The 21,886-nt window shown below is 37.0% G+C and overlaps 1 protein-coding gene across 2 annotated transcripts in view; it reads left to right on the top strand.

Annotated features, from left to right (window-relative positions):
• RAB3GAP1 (RAB3 GTPase activating protein catalytic subunit 1) overlaps window positions 1–21,886 on the top strand; it is a 103,809-nt gene that overhangs the window by 15,980 nt on the left and 65,943 nt on the right. For both annotated transcript variants that reach the window (XM_012468455.2, XM_012468454.2), the window contains exons 4-5: window positions 15,446–15,578; window positions 17,484–17,562. In XM_012468455.2, coding sequence (XP_012323878.1) covers window positions 15,446–15,578; window positions 17,484–17,562 — 212 coding nt within the window. The remainder of the gene's footprint in view (window positions 1–15,445; window positions 15,579–17,483; window positions 17,563–21,886) is intronic.

Raw genomic sequence — 21,886 nt, 5'->3', positions numbered from 1 at the left:
TTTTTTTTGAGACATAGTCTTACTCTGTTGCCACGCTGGAGTGCAGTGGTGTGATCTAAGCTCACTCCAACCTCTGCCTCCCGGGTTCAAGCAATTCTCCTGCCTCAGCCTCCTTAGTAGCTGGAATTACAGGCACACGCCACCATGCCCAGCTAATTTTTGGATTTTTAGTAGAGACGGGGTTTCATCATGTTGGCCAGGATGGTCTCTATCTCCTGACCTTGTGATCCACCTGCCTCAGCCTCCCAAAGCTCTGGGATTACAGGCATGAGCCACCGTGCCCAGCCTCTTTTATATATTTTTAATGATTTGCTTGCCATTTAGTTATTGCACAATAACTAAATGTGTGATAGATTATTCTCTCAGTGTGATAAGTTAAATTTTTAATATGCATTATGAATTTCACTTTAAACTTAAATTTTGTTTAGGGTGTATGCTACTAAAGCAAGTAGACTATAAAAATCTTTCTTAAAAAAAAGAAAGGCAGGCCAGGCACCGTAGTTCACGCCTGTAATCCCAGCACTTTGGGAGGCTGAGGCGAGCAGATCACCTGAGGTGAGGAGTTCAACACCAGCCTGGCCGACATGGTGAAACCCTGTCTCTACTAAAAATACAAAAATTAGTAGAGCATGGTGCTGGGCATCTGTAATCCCAGCTACTTGGGAGGCTGAGACAGGAGAATCGCTTGAACCTGGGAGACAGAGGTTGAAGTGAGCTGAGATCACACCACTGCACTCCAGCCTGGGTGACAGAATGAGACTCTGTCTCAAAAAAAAAAAAGTCCATACTTAAGACACTGATTGATGTAATTAAATTTCTCTGTAATTCTAAACAACAAACATTAGTCTGCTGTGAGAGCGTTTCATAAATTAATATTCATTTTCAATACACGATGCCCTAACTTAAATTTTACCACTTGACTTGGTAGGGATCACATTTTGTTATAACAAATGCAACAAAAAAAGATTTTTCACAGAAAATAAATTAGCAAAGCCATAATCATTTATGGGAGATTTTGGCAATTACATCTCTATTGCTGTGACTCTTAACCTTTTTAATGGTCTGGCATACAGAGGATGTAATTCAGTATCATTAGTAATAACAGCTAATTTCATAATTCATTTGTTACACGACACATTGCCTGGTGTGTGCTTAGTACATGTTTGTTGATTGACTTGCCAGAATACATGAACTCCTTGAACTTGTCATGTTCCCTTTGTATAAGATACACCGTGTAAACAGACCACATTTACTTACCTGGGAATTTTGTTTAAATATGGTGATGATAGCATTTTAAAAAGCATTATACAGAAGATGGAAAGTCTTCTGGATGGTCTGGTACATTTTAAAGTAACTGTGTAGTTTAATTTTTCTGCATTTAGTTTTATAATTAACCATTTTCTTTACAAGTGGTTTTTTTCTTTAGTTAGTAATTTTTCCCTTTAGTTTATGATTTAGTAATTTGATTTTTCCTTCTAATGAATTTTATATGAATTGGCAAGTTTTATGAATGAGTCATTTTCTAAAACTTTGTGAAAATGGTTGTTGAGAATTTCAATTGCATTTTTCCATAGAATGGATGTATTTAAAATATGCTTCCAGGGTAGCAAATAAAATATTAAATTTTTCTCCCTACTTCTGGGGCCATGTCATAAAAGACTCTTCATCTTGTCAACTACTTCTTTTTGTTCTTTTGTTTTATTCATTTTTTTCCCATTCATTTATTGTTGAGAGCCTACTGTGCAATAGGAATTGTGCCCCCCACTTCCTGCTTATTTAAACAACCTTCTCCCCCTGTCTTCCCTCACCTCCAGATTGTTAAATCCTTTTTCTCTTTGCTCCACAATCATTTTAATTCAGCTGTCATTCTTTCTGTGTCTCCCTCCAGGAAAGGAAGAAAAAACTTTTTATTTGAGGAATGGAAGCTTCTTTAAATTATCCAGCACAGATAGTCATTTAAAATGTAACAGGAGTCAAACCTCTCCTGAGCTAAATAATTACCTTGAAGCCATTTGCCATGTGGGTTGTTGGTTAATTGATGCCAAATAGCCATAAACTGTCATACGATGGACATTGTAACTCATGCCCTGTATGTAGTTCAACAATGTATAGCCAATCACTAATCAATGTTATATGTGTAAACTAATGAGAATTCCCATCAGACAACTTGGTATCAGCCTACTCCTTGTTTCCTTTAAAAACCTGTTTGTAACAGAGGTAGACAGAGCAATCCCCAGGGCAATTTGGAAATGTGTCCCGGGCTGCAGTCCTCAACTTTGGCCCAAATAATGTCCCTCTGTTAATTTTGCCTCAGCTTCTTCTTTTAGGTCAACATGTGCAACTAATGACTTGGAGCTGTTCAGGCAGTTAGCGTTCAACCAGTTTAAAAGCTACATGGCTCACTGTGGATAGAAGGGCTTTACACGCTATATAATGGGTGTTCTCTCTGTATTTTTTTAAGTAGAGATGGAGTCTTGCATTGTTGCCCAGACCGATCTCAAACTCTTGGCCTATAAATGAAATTCTTTTTTTTTTTTTTTTTTGAGGTGGAATTTTGCTCTTGTTGCCCAGGCTGGAGTGCAATGGTGCAATCTCAGCTCACTGCAACCTCTGCCTCCCAGGTTCAAGCGATTCTCCTGTCTCAGCCTCTTGAGTAGCTGGGATTACAGGCAAGTGCCACCAGGCCTGGCTAATTTTGTATTTTTAGTAGAGATGGGGTTTCTCCACATTGATCAGGTTGGTCTCAAACTTCTGACCTCAGGTGATCTGCCTGCCTCGGCCTCCCAAAGTGCTGGGATTACAGGCGTAAGCTGCTGTGCCCGGCTCTAAAAGGAATTCTTAATCCAGAGTCTTGGGTCTCCTTAAATTGTATGCATTCTCTCTCTCTTTTTTTTTTTTTGAGATGGCGTTTTGCTCTTGTTTCCCAGGCTGGAGTGCAATGGCGAAATCTCGGCTTACTGCAACCTCCGCCTCCTGGATTCAAACGATTCTCCTGCCTCAGCCTCCTGAGAAGAACTTGCATGTGCCACCATGTCTGGCTAATTTCGTATTTTTTCTTTTTAGTAGAGGCAGGGTTTCACCATGTTGGTCAGGCTGGTCTCGAACTCCCAACCTCAGGTGATCTGCCTGCCTCAGCCTCCCAAAGTGCTGGGATTACAGGCATGAGCCACTGTGCCCGACAATTGTATACATTCTTAATTTTGATTTTGAATGTGTGCAATTTTTTTTGGAGATGGCCCACAGCTTTAGTCAGATACTCAAAGGAGCCCATGACCCCAAAAATGGTTAAATAAAAGCTAATATTTAAAAATATTTTGGTATATATTTATTATTTTAAAAGTTAAAAATATTTCATTTTGACAGAATATATATACAAAGGCTTACTTGAACATGTACTTTTGCGACAGTTTGTATGATAGACTATAGGTCTGTGTGGAAGCAGCAGTTTACTCACATACAGGACTGGTAGTTTTTAAGTTGGTGAAATTTGTCCTTGATACCCTTCTACCTTCTTATCCTTTTTTCTAATTCTAGTATCCTGGCTTTGAGGCCCAGAGCTTCATTTTACTGGCCCTTAAATGTTAAATGCTCCAAAATTATATACTTTTTCCCCTTTGTTTCCAGTGTCTATCCCCTATCTTTGTCCCCTGTCCAAAATATTGTGCTAATCCCAATCAGTGGAAAGCAGTTTTATTTATTTAAAATATTTGAATGGATAATAATTACTTGATGTTACAAAAATTAGCTTGCTTTCATATTTCACTAAAATAGTCACAGAAACTGCTTTTAGGCTCCTGTCTTTGAATTCCTTTCTGTTGTTGGTGTGACTGGCTGGGGCTGGTATTACAGGTAGTAAGATAATTTACTGAGACAGTCGTAGGTTAAAAAAAAAAAAGATTTATTAGAGAAAGTATGAAAATACAAAGATATGTTACAAGGGTGCAAGGTGCAGCACAGCAGAGAAGGGACTGTCTGCAAAGAGGGAGGGGCTTGAGGGGGCTGCAGGGTGAGGTCATGTTCCTGGGGCTACGTGCTCCCCTTCCTTGTTGCTTATCTATCAGGAGTCCACATTTCCTCCCAATAGAACAACAATGTCTTTGACATTGGGGGTGGAGGTCTCATTTTCTAACCACTTCCTGCTAACTGTGGGTATGGCGCTAGCCCTGCTGATGGTTGGGTCTGTCAGGAAGCTCTGTGGGTCATTGTTCTGGATTGTGGGACTTAGGATATTGTATTGGATCTTTCTTTCTTGCTTGCTTTTTTGCTTTCTTTCTTTCTCTTTTTTTTTTTTCTCTCTCTCTGTCTCCTTCCCTTTACTTTCCTTTATTTCACTTTACTTTCAAGTCTTGCTCTGTCACCCAGGCTGGAATCCAGTGGTATCATCTTGGCCCACTGCAACCTCCACCTCGGGGGTTCAAGTATTCTCATGCCTTAGCCTCCTGAGTAGCTGGGATTACAGGTACACACCACTATGCCTGGCTAATTTTTTGTATTGGTAGAGATGGGGTTTCACCATGTTGACCAGGCTGGTCTCAAATTCCTGACCTCAAGTGACCCTCCCACCTCAGCCTCCCAAAGTGCTGTGATTACAGGCATGAGCCATGGTGCCCTACCAGGTATTGGATCTTGCTGGAGGAAGGGACTTATCAGAGAGGGGGAGCACGTTAAGGTGAAACTAGTGTTCAGCTCAATCAAGGGGAGATTTGTAAAGGTAGAAGGCATCATTAGGGAGAGACTGATACCCCTTTTGCAGCATCATTGTAGGTTTAACTGTGGAATTCTAGAAGATAAAGTTTTGTTTTTTTAAGCCAGTTATCAAAAAGGCAAAGAAAAACATTTTGTAGTGTGATTTTTTTTCCTTATTGAAAGCTCATTTGGGTAACCTGGAAGTTAAACTCAATGAAAAAGTGTTTAATTAGACACAATGTAGGGAACCAATTTTATAGAGACTATTATGTTTTAATTATATACAATAATCCTTTTATAAATTTACTGGCCAAGGGCGGTGGCTCACACCTGTAATCCCAGGACTTTGTGAGGCTGAGGCAAGCAGATCACCTGAGGTCAGGAGTTTGAGACCAGCCTGACCAACATGGAGAAACCCTATCTCTACTAAAAATACTAAAAATTAGCCAGACATGGTGGTGTATGCCTGTAATCCCAGCTACTCAGGAAGCTGAGGCAGGAGAATCATTTGAACCCGGGAGGTGGAGGTTGTAGTCAGCTGAGATCATACCATTGCACTCCAGCCTGGGCAATAAGAGCGAAACTCCATCTCAAAAAAAAAAAAAAACAAATAAATAAATTTCTGTCATGATTTTCTTATGACTTACGTTGACCATCTATTATGTGCTTGGACTTTATAACTTGTCCTAACCATCCTTTATTTTTAAACAACCAGTTATTTTACTTTAGGGCAAGAATTTACCATACAAGATCCTTTCTCATATAACATATCTTTTTAAAAGCCTTCCTTACCAAAAATACCTCTTTACCTTTATAGCCTTTGAATTAGACAAAAGTTACTTTTCTTCTGTTAGGAAGTTATGGTTTGTATTACATGTTGCTGTGTGAGTCTGTGAAGGGGAGGAGATAAATAGTTTTTCTACATACTGTAGAAGTTTTTCTTCTGTTAGGAATTTATGGTTTGTATTACATGTTTCTGTATAAGCCTGTGAAAGGGAGCAGATAGGGGGGTTATCTATATACTGTAGGAGTATATAGATATACCTCAAGAGATTGCTTAGTTAGATTTTCTGCTAGTTTCTGTCTGAGTAAGTGTGGGCTATTTTTAACCCCAGGGGTAGGACTATCTAGGTTGAAGTTACTGGTTAAAGATCTAGATAGCTTTCCCAGGAGAAATAGAGGTATTAGAGGGAAAAATGAATTCAGAGATTGGGTAAATATTAAGCAGACACCCGTCTTAGAAAGTATATTTTTGCCCTAAAGGGGTGTGGGATATTTAGACATTACCCAGGACTGGTGGGAGAATGGTAATTGGTCCCTTAAGTAATATAAAGGGGTGTGATTTTTTTTCTTTTGGAGGGAGAGGAGGGAGTGCCATTTGCCCCCCATAACCCAACAGGATTTGGAGGAGTGTTGCTTAGAGAAGGAGATTAATACAGAGTAGGCAGCTCTTGAACCCAAAAGGGAAATTTATAATTTCATTTTAATGAGTTACCCTTGGCTTTGTTTGTTGATGCCACTGTCTGATTTGGAAGCCAGCTAGAGAAGAGAGACCCCTCAGCTCAAGGCTATCAGTGATTGGTATTGTCCTGGTGGCCCTTTGGCCCTCAGGCAGTCCTGTTTTTAGTGACTGAGCATGTGGCAGAGGGGCAAGCTGTGCAGGGCTCTTCCCAATGTGTCTCATTTGGGCAGTTTGCCTTCTAGTGGCCTGGCCTTCTGCACTGGTGGCAGTTACCTGGAGGAGTGTCCTTAGGGCAACCTGGAAGGGATAAGCATTGTTCTACATACTCTTGCATATTTTCCTTTTTCTGGGGGAAAGGGGTCACTGGTTCCTTCATATGAGGGTTTTCTTCAAATATCTGATGATCTTGATGCACTGATTTGAGAGTGAGGAACTAAAATTCGTGGGATTCATAGGATCAAAAACTTTTATTTCATTGTGGGATCACTGAGTATCAGTGTCTGTAAGCATTTTCATTTGAGCCTGCCAGTCTCCTTCTCCTTGTGAATACTCTTGCATATCTGTATGAATATTTCTGTAACAGATTTCTAAAAGTAGAATTACAAGGTCAAAGAGGACATGATTCTAATTTTTGATAAATACAGCCATGTTTTCTGCCAAAATAGTTGACTGTATTTATACTCTTTCCACATATGGTATATGAAAGCATCCATATCCTCACTCTGTCCACTCTGTTTATTCTCATTATATATTTGCTAATATAACAGACTAAAACTATCTCATTTTTTATATTTTCCTGAGGACTGTTGAGATTGAGCATTCCTTAGTGTTTATTAGACATTAGAATTTCCTTTTTGATGGCATGTTAGATACACTGACCAGTTTTCTGCTGTCTCATTGGATTGTACAAAGGCTTTTATATTTTTAATGAATGCTGACTCTCTGAGTTGCAGATATTTTCCCTCATCTGTCATTTTTCTTTTAATTTGAATGTCTTGTGCTTCACAACTTCACAAGAGTTTATATATATTTTTACTGTGGCAAAATACATCATATATATGAAATTTTCCATTTTTACCATTTTTAAGTATGTAGTTCAGTGGCATTAAATATATTCACATTGTTGTGCAGTCATTACCATCATTCATATCTAGAATTTTTTTCATCATCCCAAACAAACTCTACCCATTAATCAATAACAACCTCACATAAAAGGTATCATACAATATTTGTCCTTTTGGGTCTATCATGTTTCACTTAATATAGTGTCTTCAAGGTTCATTCCCGTTGTAGCATGTGGTCAGAATTTCATTCTTTTTGAAGACTGAATAATATTCCATATATGTATATACCACATTTTAAAATCCATTAATGGGCCGGGCATGGTGGCTCACGCCTGTAATCCTAGCACTTTGGGAGGCCGAGGCAGGGAGATCACCTGAAGTCAGGAGTTTGAGACCAACCTGGCCTAATATGGTGAAACGCTGTTTCTACTAAAAATATAAAAATTAGCCGGCTATGGAGGCACATGCCTGTGGTCCCAGCAACTGGTGAGACTGAGACAGGAGAATCGCTTGAACCTGGGAGGTGGAGGTTGCAGTGAGATGAGATTGCGCCACTGCACCCCAGCCTGGGCCACAGAGCAAGATTGTGTCTGAAAAAAAAAATCCATTCACTCATCTGTCAGTGAATACTTGAGTTGCTTCTACCTTTAGACTATTGTGAACAATGCTAAAACACACAGGCTTAAAATGAAGCCAAACTGGCTCAGAAAGGAATATACATTTTGACTGCTAAGGCAGGCCAAGTGCCTATTAGATCCGAGTACCCGAGATGATGCTAAAGGGTACTTGGCCCCTTTAAAGATGGCTTATTTGTGTTAACCAGTGTACCTTATGCCTCCTTGAATCAATACCTGGCTTATTCTTTTCCCTGAGGATTATCCAGTTGTGAGAGTTCTTTATCTGGATATAAGTCCCTTATGGGGTACATAATTTGCAAACATCTTCTCCCATTCCCTATGTTGTAGCATGTATCATTGTGAGTCATCCTTTTACTTTCTTGATGGTATCTATAGTTTTAGCTCTTACATTTAGATCTGCAATCCATTTTTAGTTAATTTTTAAGTCTAGAGTAAGGAAAGGATCCAACTTTATTCTTTTGCATGTGTATATCTAGTTGTTGCAGCAGTTCAATACAAGAATACCTTTTGGATGGGGTTGTGTGCTATTTCAGCTTATTAGATCACAGTGTATATATTACTCAGTATATGGATATCCAATATGTTACTGGATAGTATACTGGTTAGGAAATATTTTCTAGTACCTTTGGAAGTTATCGGGGTTATTAAGAGTTCTGAAGAAAGGTAATTCCTTAAATATGTATTAAGCATGTAGGTACTGTTAAGTACTAGGTTGCAAAGATGAATAGAACAGTAAGTAGTCTTTGCTTTTCACAATCTAGTGGAGAAACAGACATATAAACAAATAATTAGAATAAGGTATCGTTCTTGTATTTGAACAAGATGCTGAGAAATAATCACTAACTGCTTGAAAATAATCAAAAGCAGATTTTCTATAGGAATTGATATTTAGGTTGAATTTTGAAGAATGAGTTAAAAGTTTACTTAAAGAATGGGACTGGGCGCGGTGGCTCACACCTGTAATCCCAGCATTTTGGGAGGCCAAGACGGGCAGATCACCTGAGGTCGGGAGTTCAAGATCAACTTGACCAACATGGAGAAACCACATCTCTACTAAAAATACAAAATTAGCTGGGCGTGGTGGCACATGCCTGTAATCCCAGCCACTCGGGAGGCTGAGGCAGAAGAATCGCTTGAACCCGGGAGGCGGAGGTTATGGTGAGCCAAGATCATGCCATTGTACTCCAGCCTGGGCAACAAGAGTGAAACTCAGTCTCAAAAAAAAAAATGAATGAAGTAGAGAAGAGCAGTAGGAATAGCCTATGCACAGGTGTAAAAAGAAAGCACACTTCTGGGAAAAACAAGTTGTTAGGCATAATTGTAATACGAGGGCAAGGGAAGGTAGCTGTGGGGGTAAAACTGAAAAGGAATGGGGTCAGATCTGTAAGCTTTGTATTTCCACCAACGTGAGTAACTTGGCTATCTTAGAGGTGCTCATGTTGAAACATTTGTGTATTATAACTTGTAATTCTATTACATTTTTATATCCTTTTAATATAAAGTTTTTTGTTTTTATACAATATGTATAATATATTGATTACATATTACTATAATACATAATTGGAAATAAAAAATACATATATGGAGGTGTATAATCAGATTTTTACTGATAGAGGTCACTATTATAGATTATGGAAAGCTGCTGAAATATTTTAAGCAGAGAAGGAAAAATAGCAGATTTGTATTTTAGGAAGATAACCATGTGTAACAAAGACGGAAGGCTACTAAAACAGTTTAGGAAACATATTGTGAAGGGCTTAACTAAGGGAGTGATGTTTATCTTACTGTGGTCTTTGGCACTCTAAAGTTATGGCTTAGAGTCTATCTTAGTTACCTAATGTTTATTGAGTAGGTTGAAAGATAAGTGGAAAGGATTGTTGGTGCCAAATTATGATGATTAGTACCATGTCGTCATACATAATTGCCGTTACTGTCTTTTCTTTTGGAAAAAGAGCATTCTTCTCTCACCAACCCTCACATTTTCCTCAGAAGTTATTTTAACACTGATTCTTCATCTCATTTTTAAGGGATATTTTATTGATTTTTTAAATTTGTTGGGTTATTTATACACAGCAAAGTTTACAGAACTCACATATATAATTGTTTTAACAATGTATATAACCATGTTACCACTATTCGTATCAAAATATGGAACACTTTTATTATCGCAGAAAGATTGCTTGTTTCTCATCTCCAGAGACAACCACAGTTTTGACTTCTTTCGCTGTGTATTTTAGTTTTTTCCTGTTCTAGAGCTTTTTATAAATAGATTCATACAGTATGCACTCTTTGTATCTAACTTTTTTGCTGAACATGAGGATTTTAAAATTCACCCATATTGTATGTATCATTCTTTTTATTGTATAACTACACAACAATACACCATCCTTTCTCCTGTTGGTGGGCATTTAAATTGTCTCCATTTCTCTATTATTATCAAAGCTTCTGTGGAGAATTTTGTAGATATCTGCTTTCTTTTCTCTGGGTATATTCTTAGGAGTGGAATTGCTAGGTCTTAGAATATAATTACATGTTTAATTTTATTACAGACTGGCAAATTATTTTCTAAAGTGTTTTATCATTTTATGCTCTTAGCAGCGTATGAGATTTCAAGTTCCTCTGTTCTTTCTGACACTTGGCATTGACAGATTTTTATATTTAGTCGTTCTGTTGGGTGTGAAGTGGTATCACATTGTGGTTTTAATTTGCATTTCACTGATGACTATTGATAGTCAGTAGTCATCTAGTAATTAATCACAATTACTGTTTATTGGTCATTCATAGCACTTTCTGCTGTCTATTCAAGTCTTTTGCTCGTTAATAGATTTGGATTGTTCAATTTTTTTTTTATTATCCTCATATGTTCTTGTTGCAGATCCTTTTTCAGGTATATATTTTGTTTTTCCTGTAATCCATTTCTTTCCTCTAATCATTTTCTAATGATGTTTTTCCTCTAATCATTTTCTTTCTTTCTTTCTGTTTTTTCTTTTTTCTTAGCGACAGGTTCTTGCTTTGTCACCCAGGTTGGAGTGCAGTGGTACAATCATAGCTCACTGTAGCCTTAAACACTTGGTCTCAAGTGATCCTCCTGCCTTAGCCTTCCTGAGTAGCTAGGACTAGAGACAGGGTCTTGTTGCCCAAGGTGGTCTTGAACTTCTGGTCTCGAGTAATCCTCCCTGATTGACCTCCTAAAGAACTGAGTTGACAGGTATGAGCTGTTGTGTCCAGCCACCTAATTGTCTTAACTGTGTATTTTGATAAGCACAAATTTTATTTAGATGAAGTTCACTGTCTCTATTTTTAATTTTATTGTTAGTGCTTTTTGTGTCTGGTCAAAGGAATCTTTGCCTATCCCCAAGGTATTCTCAGGATCCCAAGATACTCTCCTGTTTTCTTCCATGTGAATATTTAATTATTCCAGGACCATTTGTTGAAAAGACTATTATTTCCCACCCGAATTCCAGTGGCATCTCTGTTGTAAAGTCAAATATAAGTGTGAATGTTATTTCTGGACTCTATTTCATTGATCTGTCTTTCTTTATGCCAATACTATACTGTCTTAATTATTATAGCAAAGTAAATGTTATAATCAGTGTTATTCATCAAAATTATTTTAACTGTTCTAGGTTCTTTGGATTTTCATACTAGTTTTAGAATCAGCTTGTCAATTTCTTCAAAAATGCCTGCTGGGGTTTTGAGTGAGATCATGTTGAATATATACATTAACTTGGAGAAAATTGATGTGTTCACAGTATTGTGTCTTCCAATCCATGTATATGATATATCTCTATTAGGTCTTTAATGTTTCTCTGCAGTGTTTTTAAGTATTTTAGGTAGATTTTTTGCTCATCTTTCATTAAGTTTATTCCTAGATCATTTCTTTTTCTTATGGTAGTAAAGGGTATTTTTAAAAATTTCACTTTCCAAGCATTTGTTGCTAGTATATAAAAATATAGATGGTTATTAGATATTGACCTTGAATTTTATAACTTGGTAAACATCAGTTTTAGTCATATGTTTGTAGATTCTTTTGGATATTCTACATACATAATCAGGTAATCTGTGAATAGGGACAATTTTCTTTTTAATCTACACATGTATCTCTATTTTTTGGTTAGGATCCTCAAAGGTAATTTTTAATGAATTACTATGTTAATTTTGAAGAACTGGAGTTGTCATTTCTGGTTCTTAGAGCAGATATATGCCATACTGGAATTTGATATCAAATAACTATATCATAATGGAATTGAATATGGGATATTAGAGTCTTGTTTAATAGTTGAGTCTGTTTTGGAGACAGAACTTGGATGCCTTATCTTTATTGAATACAGTCAAATCTTCCTCTGGATAGATGTTGGTAAGGTTGACAATAGTACCGAGAATCCAGAATTAGGGTCGGACAATATCTCTGTATCATTTAAAAAGAGTATTTTAGATTTACCGCAAACTTGAAAAAGGTATTTCTCTCTCCTTTTCTGGACTTTCTCTTTCCTAGTTTTAGCCTTAATTGCTTTATATTGGGCATTTCTCTAGCAAAACAGGCTCTTATGTACATTATCATATTACTTACTGCCCCTTGAGACTGGTATAGATCATTGATGCCTTGATTTAACATAGGTTAACCTCATGTTAAAGAAACCCCACACATAAAAATTATTATTTTTGGCCAGATGTGGTGGCTCACACCTGTAATCCCAGCACTTTGGGAGGCCAAGGTGGGCAGATCACTTGAGGTCAGAAGTTCAAGACCAGCCTGGCCAACATGGTGAAACCCTATCTCTACTAAAAATATATAAATTACCCTGGCTTGGTGGGACATGCCTGTAATCTAAGCTACGTGGGAGGCTGAGGCAGGAGAGTCTTTTAAACCCAGGAGGCAGATGTTGTAATGAGCCGAGATCACACCACTGCACTCCAGCCTGGGCGACAGAGGGAGACTCTGTCCCAAAACAAACAAACAAACAAAAAATTAGGCCAGGTGCAGTGGATCATGCCTGTATTCCCAGCACTTTGGGAGGTCGAGGCAGGCGGATCACAAGGTCAGGAGTTCGAGACCAGCCTGGCCAATATGAGAAAATCTGTCTCTACTAAAAATACAAAAATTAGCTGGGCATGGTGGCAGGCACCTGTAGTCCCAGCTACTCAGTAGGCTGAGGCAGGAGAATCACTTAAACCTGGTAGGCAGAGATTTCAGTGAGCCAAGATCATACCACTGCACTCCAGCCTGGGCAACAGAGCAAGGCTCTGTCTCAAAAATAAAATAAAATAAAATATTCTTCGCCCACTTTTTGATGGAGTTGTTTGTTTTTTTTCTTGTAAATTTGTTTAAGTTCTTTGTAGATTCTGGATTTTGGGCTTTTGTCAGATGGATAGATTGCAAAAATTTTCTCCTATTCTGTTGGTTGCTGGTTCATTCTGATGATAGTTTCTTTTGCTGTGCAGAAGCTCTTTAGTTTAATTAGATCCCTTTTGTCAATTTTGGCTTTTGTTGCCATTGCCTTTAGTGTTTTAGTCATGAAGTCTTTGCCCATGCCTATGTCCTGAATGGCATTGCCTAGGTTTTCTTCTAGAGTTTTTATGGTTTTAGGACTTACATTTAAGTCTTTAATCCATCTTGAGTTAATTTTTGGATAAAGTGTAAGGAAGGGGTCCAGTTTCAGTTTTCTGCATATGGCTAGCCAGTTTTCCCAACACCATTTATTAAATAGGGAATCCTTTCCCCATTTTTTGTTTTTGTCCAGATTGTCAAAGATCAGACAGTTGTAGATATGTGGCATTATTTCTGAGGCCTCTGTTCTGTTCCATTGGTCTATATATCTGTTTTGGTACCAGCACCATACTGTTTTGGTTACTGTAGCCTTGTAGTATAGTTTGAAGTCTGGTAGCTTGATGCCTCCAGCTTTGTTCTTTTTGCTTAGGATTGTCTTGGCTATATGGGCTCTTTTATGGTTCCATATAAAATTTAAAGTAGTTTTTTCTAACTCTGTGAAGAAAGTCAGTGGTAGCTTGATGGGGATAGCATTGAATCTATAAATTACTTTGGGCAGTATGGTCATTTTCACAATATTGATTCTTCCTATCCTTAAGCATGGAATGTTTTTCCATTTGTTTGTATCTTCTCTTATTTCCTTGACCCAGCAATCCCATTACTGGGTATATACTCAAAGGATCATAAATCATTCTGCTATAAAGACACATGGACACTAATGTTTATTGCAGCACCGTTCACAATAGCAAAGACTTGGAACCAGCCCAAATGCTCATCAGTGATAGATTGGATAAAGAAAATGTGGCATATATACACCATGGAATACTATGTAGCCATAAAAAAAGGATGAGCTCGTGCAGGGACATGGATGAAGCTGGAAACCATTATTCTCAGCAAACTAACACAGGGACAGAAAATCAAATACCTCATGTTCTCACTCATAAGTGGGAGTTGCACAATGAGAACACATGGACACAGGGAGGGGAGCATCACACACCAGGGCCTGTCATGGTGTGTGATGGGGGACTAGGGGAGGGTTAGCCATTAGGAGAAATACCTAATGTGGATGACGGGTTGATAGGTGCAGCAAACCACCATGGCACATATATACCTATCTAACAAACCTTCAAGTTCTGCACATGTATCTTAGAACTTAAAGTATAATAAAATTATGATTTTTGATATGTATCATACATGACAATTCAAATCCTAATGAACAGATTGATCTTTGATATACTTATGTAATAATACACATTTAGAACACTTAAAATAGGATTTAACTTAATTTAGAATTATACATATCTTGCCAGGAATATGTATAAAACATTCAGGTGTTTACATTAGGTATAGCCATGAAAACGTTTTTAAAATAGTAACTCACAGATACATTGCTTATACATTTTCAGTCTAACTTAGGAGTATCTGTGCTTGCAAGTTGCTTGGTTGATATTTCCTCTTGGTTGGTGCTATGCTGTGATGACTGTTTACCTCTTCATTGGAAAAAAATAGCTATGGGGCATTAGAAGCCCTATGGGAAAAATCCATTTTATGGTTAGGGTTATGTTTAAGAAAGGGTCTCTTTGGAACTTTTAATTAATATGTTTTCCATTCAAGAAGTTGCTGTTGAAATGGAAAGGTCTGATGCCAAAGCTTGATGAAGAAGCAGGAATCTGTTAAATAAGTGCTACAGGTGTCATGCCACTTAAGTTGATTGTGCAGATTGTGCAGATTGCTTCTTTATGAAGCAATTTCTGGTGTCAAATAATGCTGTATGCATTATTTGTGTCAAAAATATGGTGTCAAAAAAAAATAATGCAGTATGCAAGTAATATAGTCATGATTTTATATAGAAACATCTTGGACAAAAATATTCTTTGTAAGTCACTTGATAGTTAATATTCTAGAAGAATTTTCAAAGGAACAGTTTCATAAATCATTTATAAAATAATTTTCTCTTGGTTGTATTCACTTTTATGTTTTTCTTTTTTCTTTGATTGTATGGAGGATATTTATATGGCAGAAAAGGGGGCAATATCCCTGTGGTTAGTAAATATAATGATAGCTGTTGATTAAGGTAAATGTTTTTCCATTTTATTGTTACATATAGGGTATATTTACTTCTGGCACATGGGAAGAGAAATCAGATGAAATTTCCTTTGCTGACTTCAAGTTCTCAGTCACTCATCATTATCTTGTACAAGAGTCCACCGATAAAGAAGGAAAGGATGAGTTATTAGAGGGTAAGTTTTTTCTATATAATTTTTAGCTTCTGATTTTTAAGAATGGCTATAATTTTAAATTATGAATTTAGTTTTCTTCAGTAGTATCCTCTGGAGCTGTTTTATATAAGCAGAGTTGTTTCACTACATCTGAGGTGCAGGATGAATTGCACTGTCATTCATTTTTTAATTGATTAAATCAGCTCATATTTATTGAGTACCTACTTACAAGCCCTGTAGAACGCAAATGAAACTTACATTGCAGTACGGGAGATAAGACAGATAAGTAACAGTAATAGGCAGAAAGTGATAAGTGCATCCTGATGTTCAGATAAAGTTCTACTGGAATTCAGAGGAGAAAATATTACTTTTAATTGGGAGATCAGAGAAGGTGTTATGGAGAATTAAACAAAAAAGTTTAGCTTTGAAGGATTACAAATAAAGGAAAATCTGTCTGTTGATTAGAGGTTAGTATTTTGGATTTACTCCAGATTTTGGAGTCAAAACAAGTGGATTAAAATTTTGTTTTTTTCTACTTGCTAGTTGGTTGACCCTTCTAAGCTTGAGTATCTCAGATGTAAAATGAAGTAATACTACGTGGAGGGCTAATGTGAAGATTTAATAAGAAATTGTACATAAGCAACTATCTCAGTACTTTACCATGACAGATACTCAATAAATGGTGTCTGTAATTGTTAATAGGTCAAATCATCCAAAATCTTCTGTTCTTAGGTAAACTAGTACATAACAGTGAGTGAGCAAGATACTGAATAAACATGAACTTTGGAGCTGCAAATTAAATACCCTTCTTTATTGACTCAGCAAATAAATAGGCAGAATGTTAAATTTTTTATGATTATAACAGATTATCATTTTTAAGCTCAGACATGAAATATCTGTGCCTTTTCTTGTATAGGAATAGAATTATGTCACCTTTTCTATTATGTATATTCTTCTTAGAAACAAAACAATTAGATAACATGTACATTCAGATTCATAAACCAGGACAGATAACATTAACCATATATACACATATGGAAGGTAATTATACAGCAAAATAAAATAATTAAGCCAGAATGTGAATATGAGAAACTTAAGAGGAAGAGGGAAGTGTGTGCAGTTGGTGGGAGGTCTCATAATAGCCTAGCAATTTTCGGGTTCAGCATTCTGCCAGTTAATGAAGGAAACTATTCAAGATATCGAAAATTTAAGTGCTATTAATTTTTTTTTTGAGACAGAGTCTCGCTCAGTCACCCAGGCTGGAGTGCAGTGGCACGATCTCGGCTCACTGCAACCTCTGCCTCCCAGGTTCAAGTGATTATCCTGCCTCAGCCTCCTGAGAAGCTGGGACTACAGGTGCGCGCCACCACACCCAGCTAATTTTTGTATTTTTAGTAAAGACAGGGTTTCACCATGTTGGCCAGGATGGTTTCGATCTCTTGACCTTGTGATCCACCCACCTCGGCCTCCCAAAGTGCTGGGATTACAGGCGTGAGTCACTGCGCCCCACCTTTAAATGCTGTTAATTTAGGGGAAGATCATACATCAAGGAAAAGCTGCTGTAGTAAAGAGGCTTAGAATCCGTATTCTGAGATGAGCAGATGAAAGGGACTGTAGCACAATGAAGGTGAATGAATTGCAAGCTAGTTAAGGCATTGTTTCATGTGTACATGTACAGTGCAGTTTTCTTTTAATTTGGTCGTGATTGAGTTTGTAACTAATGGTAACAAACTACTTTTGTTTGAAGAAAAAAAAAATGAGAGAGAAATCCCTCTCCCCCTACTCAAGAGCTATCTTTACATATAAATCTTAAAACAATATCATAACTTCATGGTCTAGCAAGACATGTTTATCCTCAAAGCATATTTTAGAACTCTGCCTGATAATGAACACACTAACTTTTTTTATTATCATATGTTTTTGTAGATGTTATTCCACAATCTATGCAAGATTTGCTGTGTATGAATAATGACTTTCCTCCAAGAGCACATTGCCTGGTAAGATGGTAGGTATCTATTTTACTCAGATATCTTTTAGTTATGTGCGTTGCAGGAGACCGCAACACTGCCCCGAAGTTCACTGATTTGCAAAGAAGACTCAGAGGACTCAGCAGCTGATTTATTACAGAGACAGGATGCAAGGCAAAATCTGCAGAGGGAAGAGGCACATGAGGCAAAGTCCAGAGGAAGTACAAGCTTTAAGAGCCCTTTCCTAATGGAGTCAGGCAAGATGTATTCATTTCCCTCAGCAACAAGTTGTGACAACCTATGTGAAACAATGTCTATCAGGAACAATGTTAAATGCTCAGCACCCTGGGTTTTTAATTAGGGGGCTGGTCATATAAGCACACTTTAACTGGTATATACCAAAATTTCAGGCTCCCAGAAGGAAAGCAGGTATGCAACATAAATCGCATTGTTTGCATAAACAAGTTAGGCTTAGTGAGTAGCGTAATCAGTTCTGGGAATGATCAGAGCTCTCCCTCAAATCCCAATTCCCAGATATTGGCCAAGAGCTAACCTTGCAAACAGGTTTTTCTTTTTTATTTTTTTGGTTTGTTTTTTCTTTTTAATTATTGTGGATATGTAATAGTTGTGCATACTTATCTTTTTTCAAAAGAAATGATAAATGCTTGAGGTGATGGAGTTGGCAATTAAACGTTCCAATTACATTCTTTTAGTTATCTTGAAAAATACAACAAATTGTTAAGTATAGGTAGCCTATTTTGCTACTGAATGCTAGATCTTACTTCTTCTATTTAACTGTATTTTTGTCCCATTTACCATCTCCTGTTTATGCCCCATCCCCACTAAGCCTCTGGTAATTCTACTTAGAGATATGTCATCTCTTAATTACCTCCCATATCTAGTCTTTTTAGGCCCCCTGGCCATCTTAAATGTTCTTGTAAAACTTCTACCTAGCCTCCCACTTCTAACCCATGTTTACACACTTAAATAACTATCCATAAAACACTAACATCATTCTGTTCTCTTATCTCCATGAGTTCACTTTTTTTTTAGCTCTCACATATTAGTGAAAACAGGTGTAATACTTGTCTTTCTGTGCCTAGCTTATTTCACTTAAATGTCTTCCAGTTCCTTCTATGTTGTTGTAAATGACAGGATTTCATTCTTTCTATGGCTGAATAATATTCCATTGTGTATATGTACCACATTTTCTTTATTCATTCATCTGTTGATGGGTATTTAGGTTGATTCCATATCTTGGTTATTGTGAATACTGCTGCAGTAAACATGGAAGTGGAGATATCCCTTCAGTATACTGATTGCCTTTCTGCAAGCAGGCTTTTTTAGGGATAGCAGTCACAGGCCTGCTGGTTCATCTTTTCTGAACAATATATTTCATAATCCAGGGTAGTGCTTTACAGTAGTCTCATGACAAGCATAGAACATTTAAATATCATAGAAATTTTAATACATATTACTGAATATTGAAATAAACTCAATGTATTGGATATTGATCTGTTATGTGATAAAATCAAAACTCACTGTGTTTAAACTATAAATGTGATACATTAATATAAGAGGTACAGTCTTCCCTACCTAAGGTATCTACAGTTTTGCTTTCTGCAGTTTCAGTTACCTGAGGTCAAGTGTAGTCTGAAAATATTAAATGGAAAATTTCAGACAAAAACAACAAGTTTTAAATCGCATGCTATTCTGAGTAACATGGTGAAGTCTTGGGCCATTCAGCCCTGGAGGTGAATCATGCCTTTGTCCAGTGTATCTACACTGTATACACTACCTGCCCCAAAGGCATTTAGTAGCCACCTTGGTTATCAGATGGGTGAGTATAGTACAGTGAAATATCTTGAGAGAGAGAGAGACCACATTTATATAACTTTTATTACAAAATATTGTCATAATTGTTTTATTGGTATACATACATAGGAAAAAACAGTGCACACAAGGTTTCATACCATCTGCAGTTTCAAGCATCCACTAGGGGTATTGGAACTTATCTCCCACAGATAAGGGGGGACTATTTATATTACATTTAAAAGGTTTCTTCCATCTTTTTCAGTTATTCCAAGTGTCTTTGAACTTGCTTATTTTGGATGGAGGGGTCTTAAAACATACTACCACCAGAATGGCCCTAGTAAAAAGAGTATATGCTTAAGAAAGGAGACCTAGTTAAAGGAAGTTTATATACTGGTTTGAAATTATTCTATTGGTATCAGTTGGCCTTTCAATTTTTTTTAATTAAAGAAGAATTCTAAGGGAGGGGAAAATGATACTATGTGTGTTTATCTTTTTCTTCATTTCATATAGTAAATAGGCTGTGTAGTACTTAAAAAAAATTATTTGCAAATGCAGGTAAATTGTATACTGTTTCATAAATATTCCTCTTTTAGTATGACCTTTTAAAAATTGTGCACTTAAGCAACTTAAACAACTAAAAAAGAAATTTAATAATTACATGTATTAATGTAATTTAATCCTTCCACATGCTATTCTGGCCTTTTAAAATATGAATATGTACATTTAACATGACTGAATTTATCAAAAGGCAGCATAGTATCAGAGCATGAGCTTTGTCTGCATTCATTCATTCAACATTAATTTAACACTTGCTGTTTGGCTACATACTGAATTAGGTTTAATTCCTAGCTCAGTCACTTAGTATTTCTACAACTTTGGGCAAGTTACTTGATTTCTTGTAGTTTGTTTCTACACTGGTAAAGTAAGAATGATAGATAATATGCACTTTCAGGTAGTTGTGAGGATCAAATAAGATAATGGCTTTTAGTATGTTTATCAAAATCTAAATGCTGTTACATGATTTCGGCCTTTTGATATGTATTTCCTCAAACTGACACATAGTCCGTGGTCAAAATACTAAATGAAGTAATGAAAACCTTTCTGTATATTAATATAAATAACTTGTTAGTAGGGTGTTCTTTTGTAACCTTTCCATTTACTTTTTTTTTTCTTTTTTTGTTTCCATTTACTTTTAAAAATATTTTTTATATTAACATATAGGAAAATGGACTTTTTTGTGGAGGCGAACAGTTCTCTGAACTTCAACACTGTTTAGTTTTTTACTAGTACTAAAATCAGGAGATAGAACAGTTCCGTAACACCCCCTTGCCCCTGCCACCAAAAACCCCTTGTTGTCCCTTTTGTCTCTTAGGCATAGGCACACTCTTCCCACTGTTTTGTTTTTTTTTTTATTCTTTAAGGGACAGGTCTGTCACCCAGGCTGGCAGTGATTGCTGTGGTGCAGTCTCTCCTGGATTCAAGTGATCCTTCTGCCTCAACCTCTTGAGTAGCGAGGATTACAGGCGGTAGTTTTTTAATTTTTTGTAGAGACAGCGTCTTGCTATGTTGCCTGGGCTGGTCTTAAACTTTTGGCCTCAAATGATCCTCCTACCTCAGTGTCCCAAAATGCTGGGATTATAGGTGTGAGCCACACTGTACTTGGCCACGCTCCCCACTTATAATTCCTGGAATCTGTGATCTTTCTATGTCACTATAGTTCTGTCCTTTTGAGAGTGTCATATAAATAGGAGTCTACTGTATGTAAATAGAATTCGATATATAAATAGAATTACTGTATATAACCATTTGTGACTGGCTTTTACAACTCAGCATGGTGCCTTTGAAATCCTTTGAGGTGATTCTGCTTATCAATAGTTTGTTCCTTTTTATTGCTGAGTAATATTTTATTGTAAGGATATACCACACTGTTTACTCATTCATTTGTTGAGGGATATTAGGATTGTTTCTAGGCTTTGGCATTTTTAAACAGAGCTATACTGTAAATATTTGTATGCAGATTTTTGTGTGAAAATGCATTTTCATTTCACTTGGGTAGATACCTAGAGTGGGATTGCTAAGTCATGTGGTAAGTGTATGTTTATAGGAAACTGCAAAACATTTCTAGAGTAGCTGTACCATTTTGCATTCCCACCAACAATGTATGAAAGTTCCAGTTTCTACATCCTTACCAGCACTTGGTATTGTCAGTATTTTTTTTTTTTTTTAGCCATTTCTAGTGGGTACATAGTGGGATCTCATCCTAATATGTATTTTTTTTTTTTTTTTTTTGGAGACAGAGTCTTGCTCTGTCTCCCAGGCTAGAGTGCAGTGGCGAGATCTTGGCCCACTGCAACCTCCGCCTCCTGGCTTCAAGCGATTCTCCTTCCTCAGCCTCCCAAGTAGCTGGGATTATAGGCACCTACCACTGTGCCTGGCTAATTTTTATATTTTTAGTAGAGACGGGGTTTCACCATCTTGGCTAGGCTGGTCTTGAACTCCCGACCTGGTGATCCACCCGCCTGGGTCTCCCAAAGTGCTAGGATTATA

This window comes from Aotus nancymaae, unplaced genomic scaffold (genome assembly GCF_030222135.1).
Source record: "Aotus nancymaae isolate 86718 unplaced genomic scaffold, 86718_ANA_hifiasm-v0.15.2.pri h1tg000029l, whole genome shotgun sequence".
NCBI classification, from domain to species: Eukaryota; Metazoa; Chordata; class Mammalia; order Primates; family Aotidae; genus Aotus; species Aotus nancymaae.
Note: the sequence above shows the minus strand (reverse complement) of the source record. Positions and strands in the feature narration are given on the sequence as shown.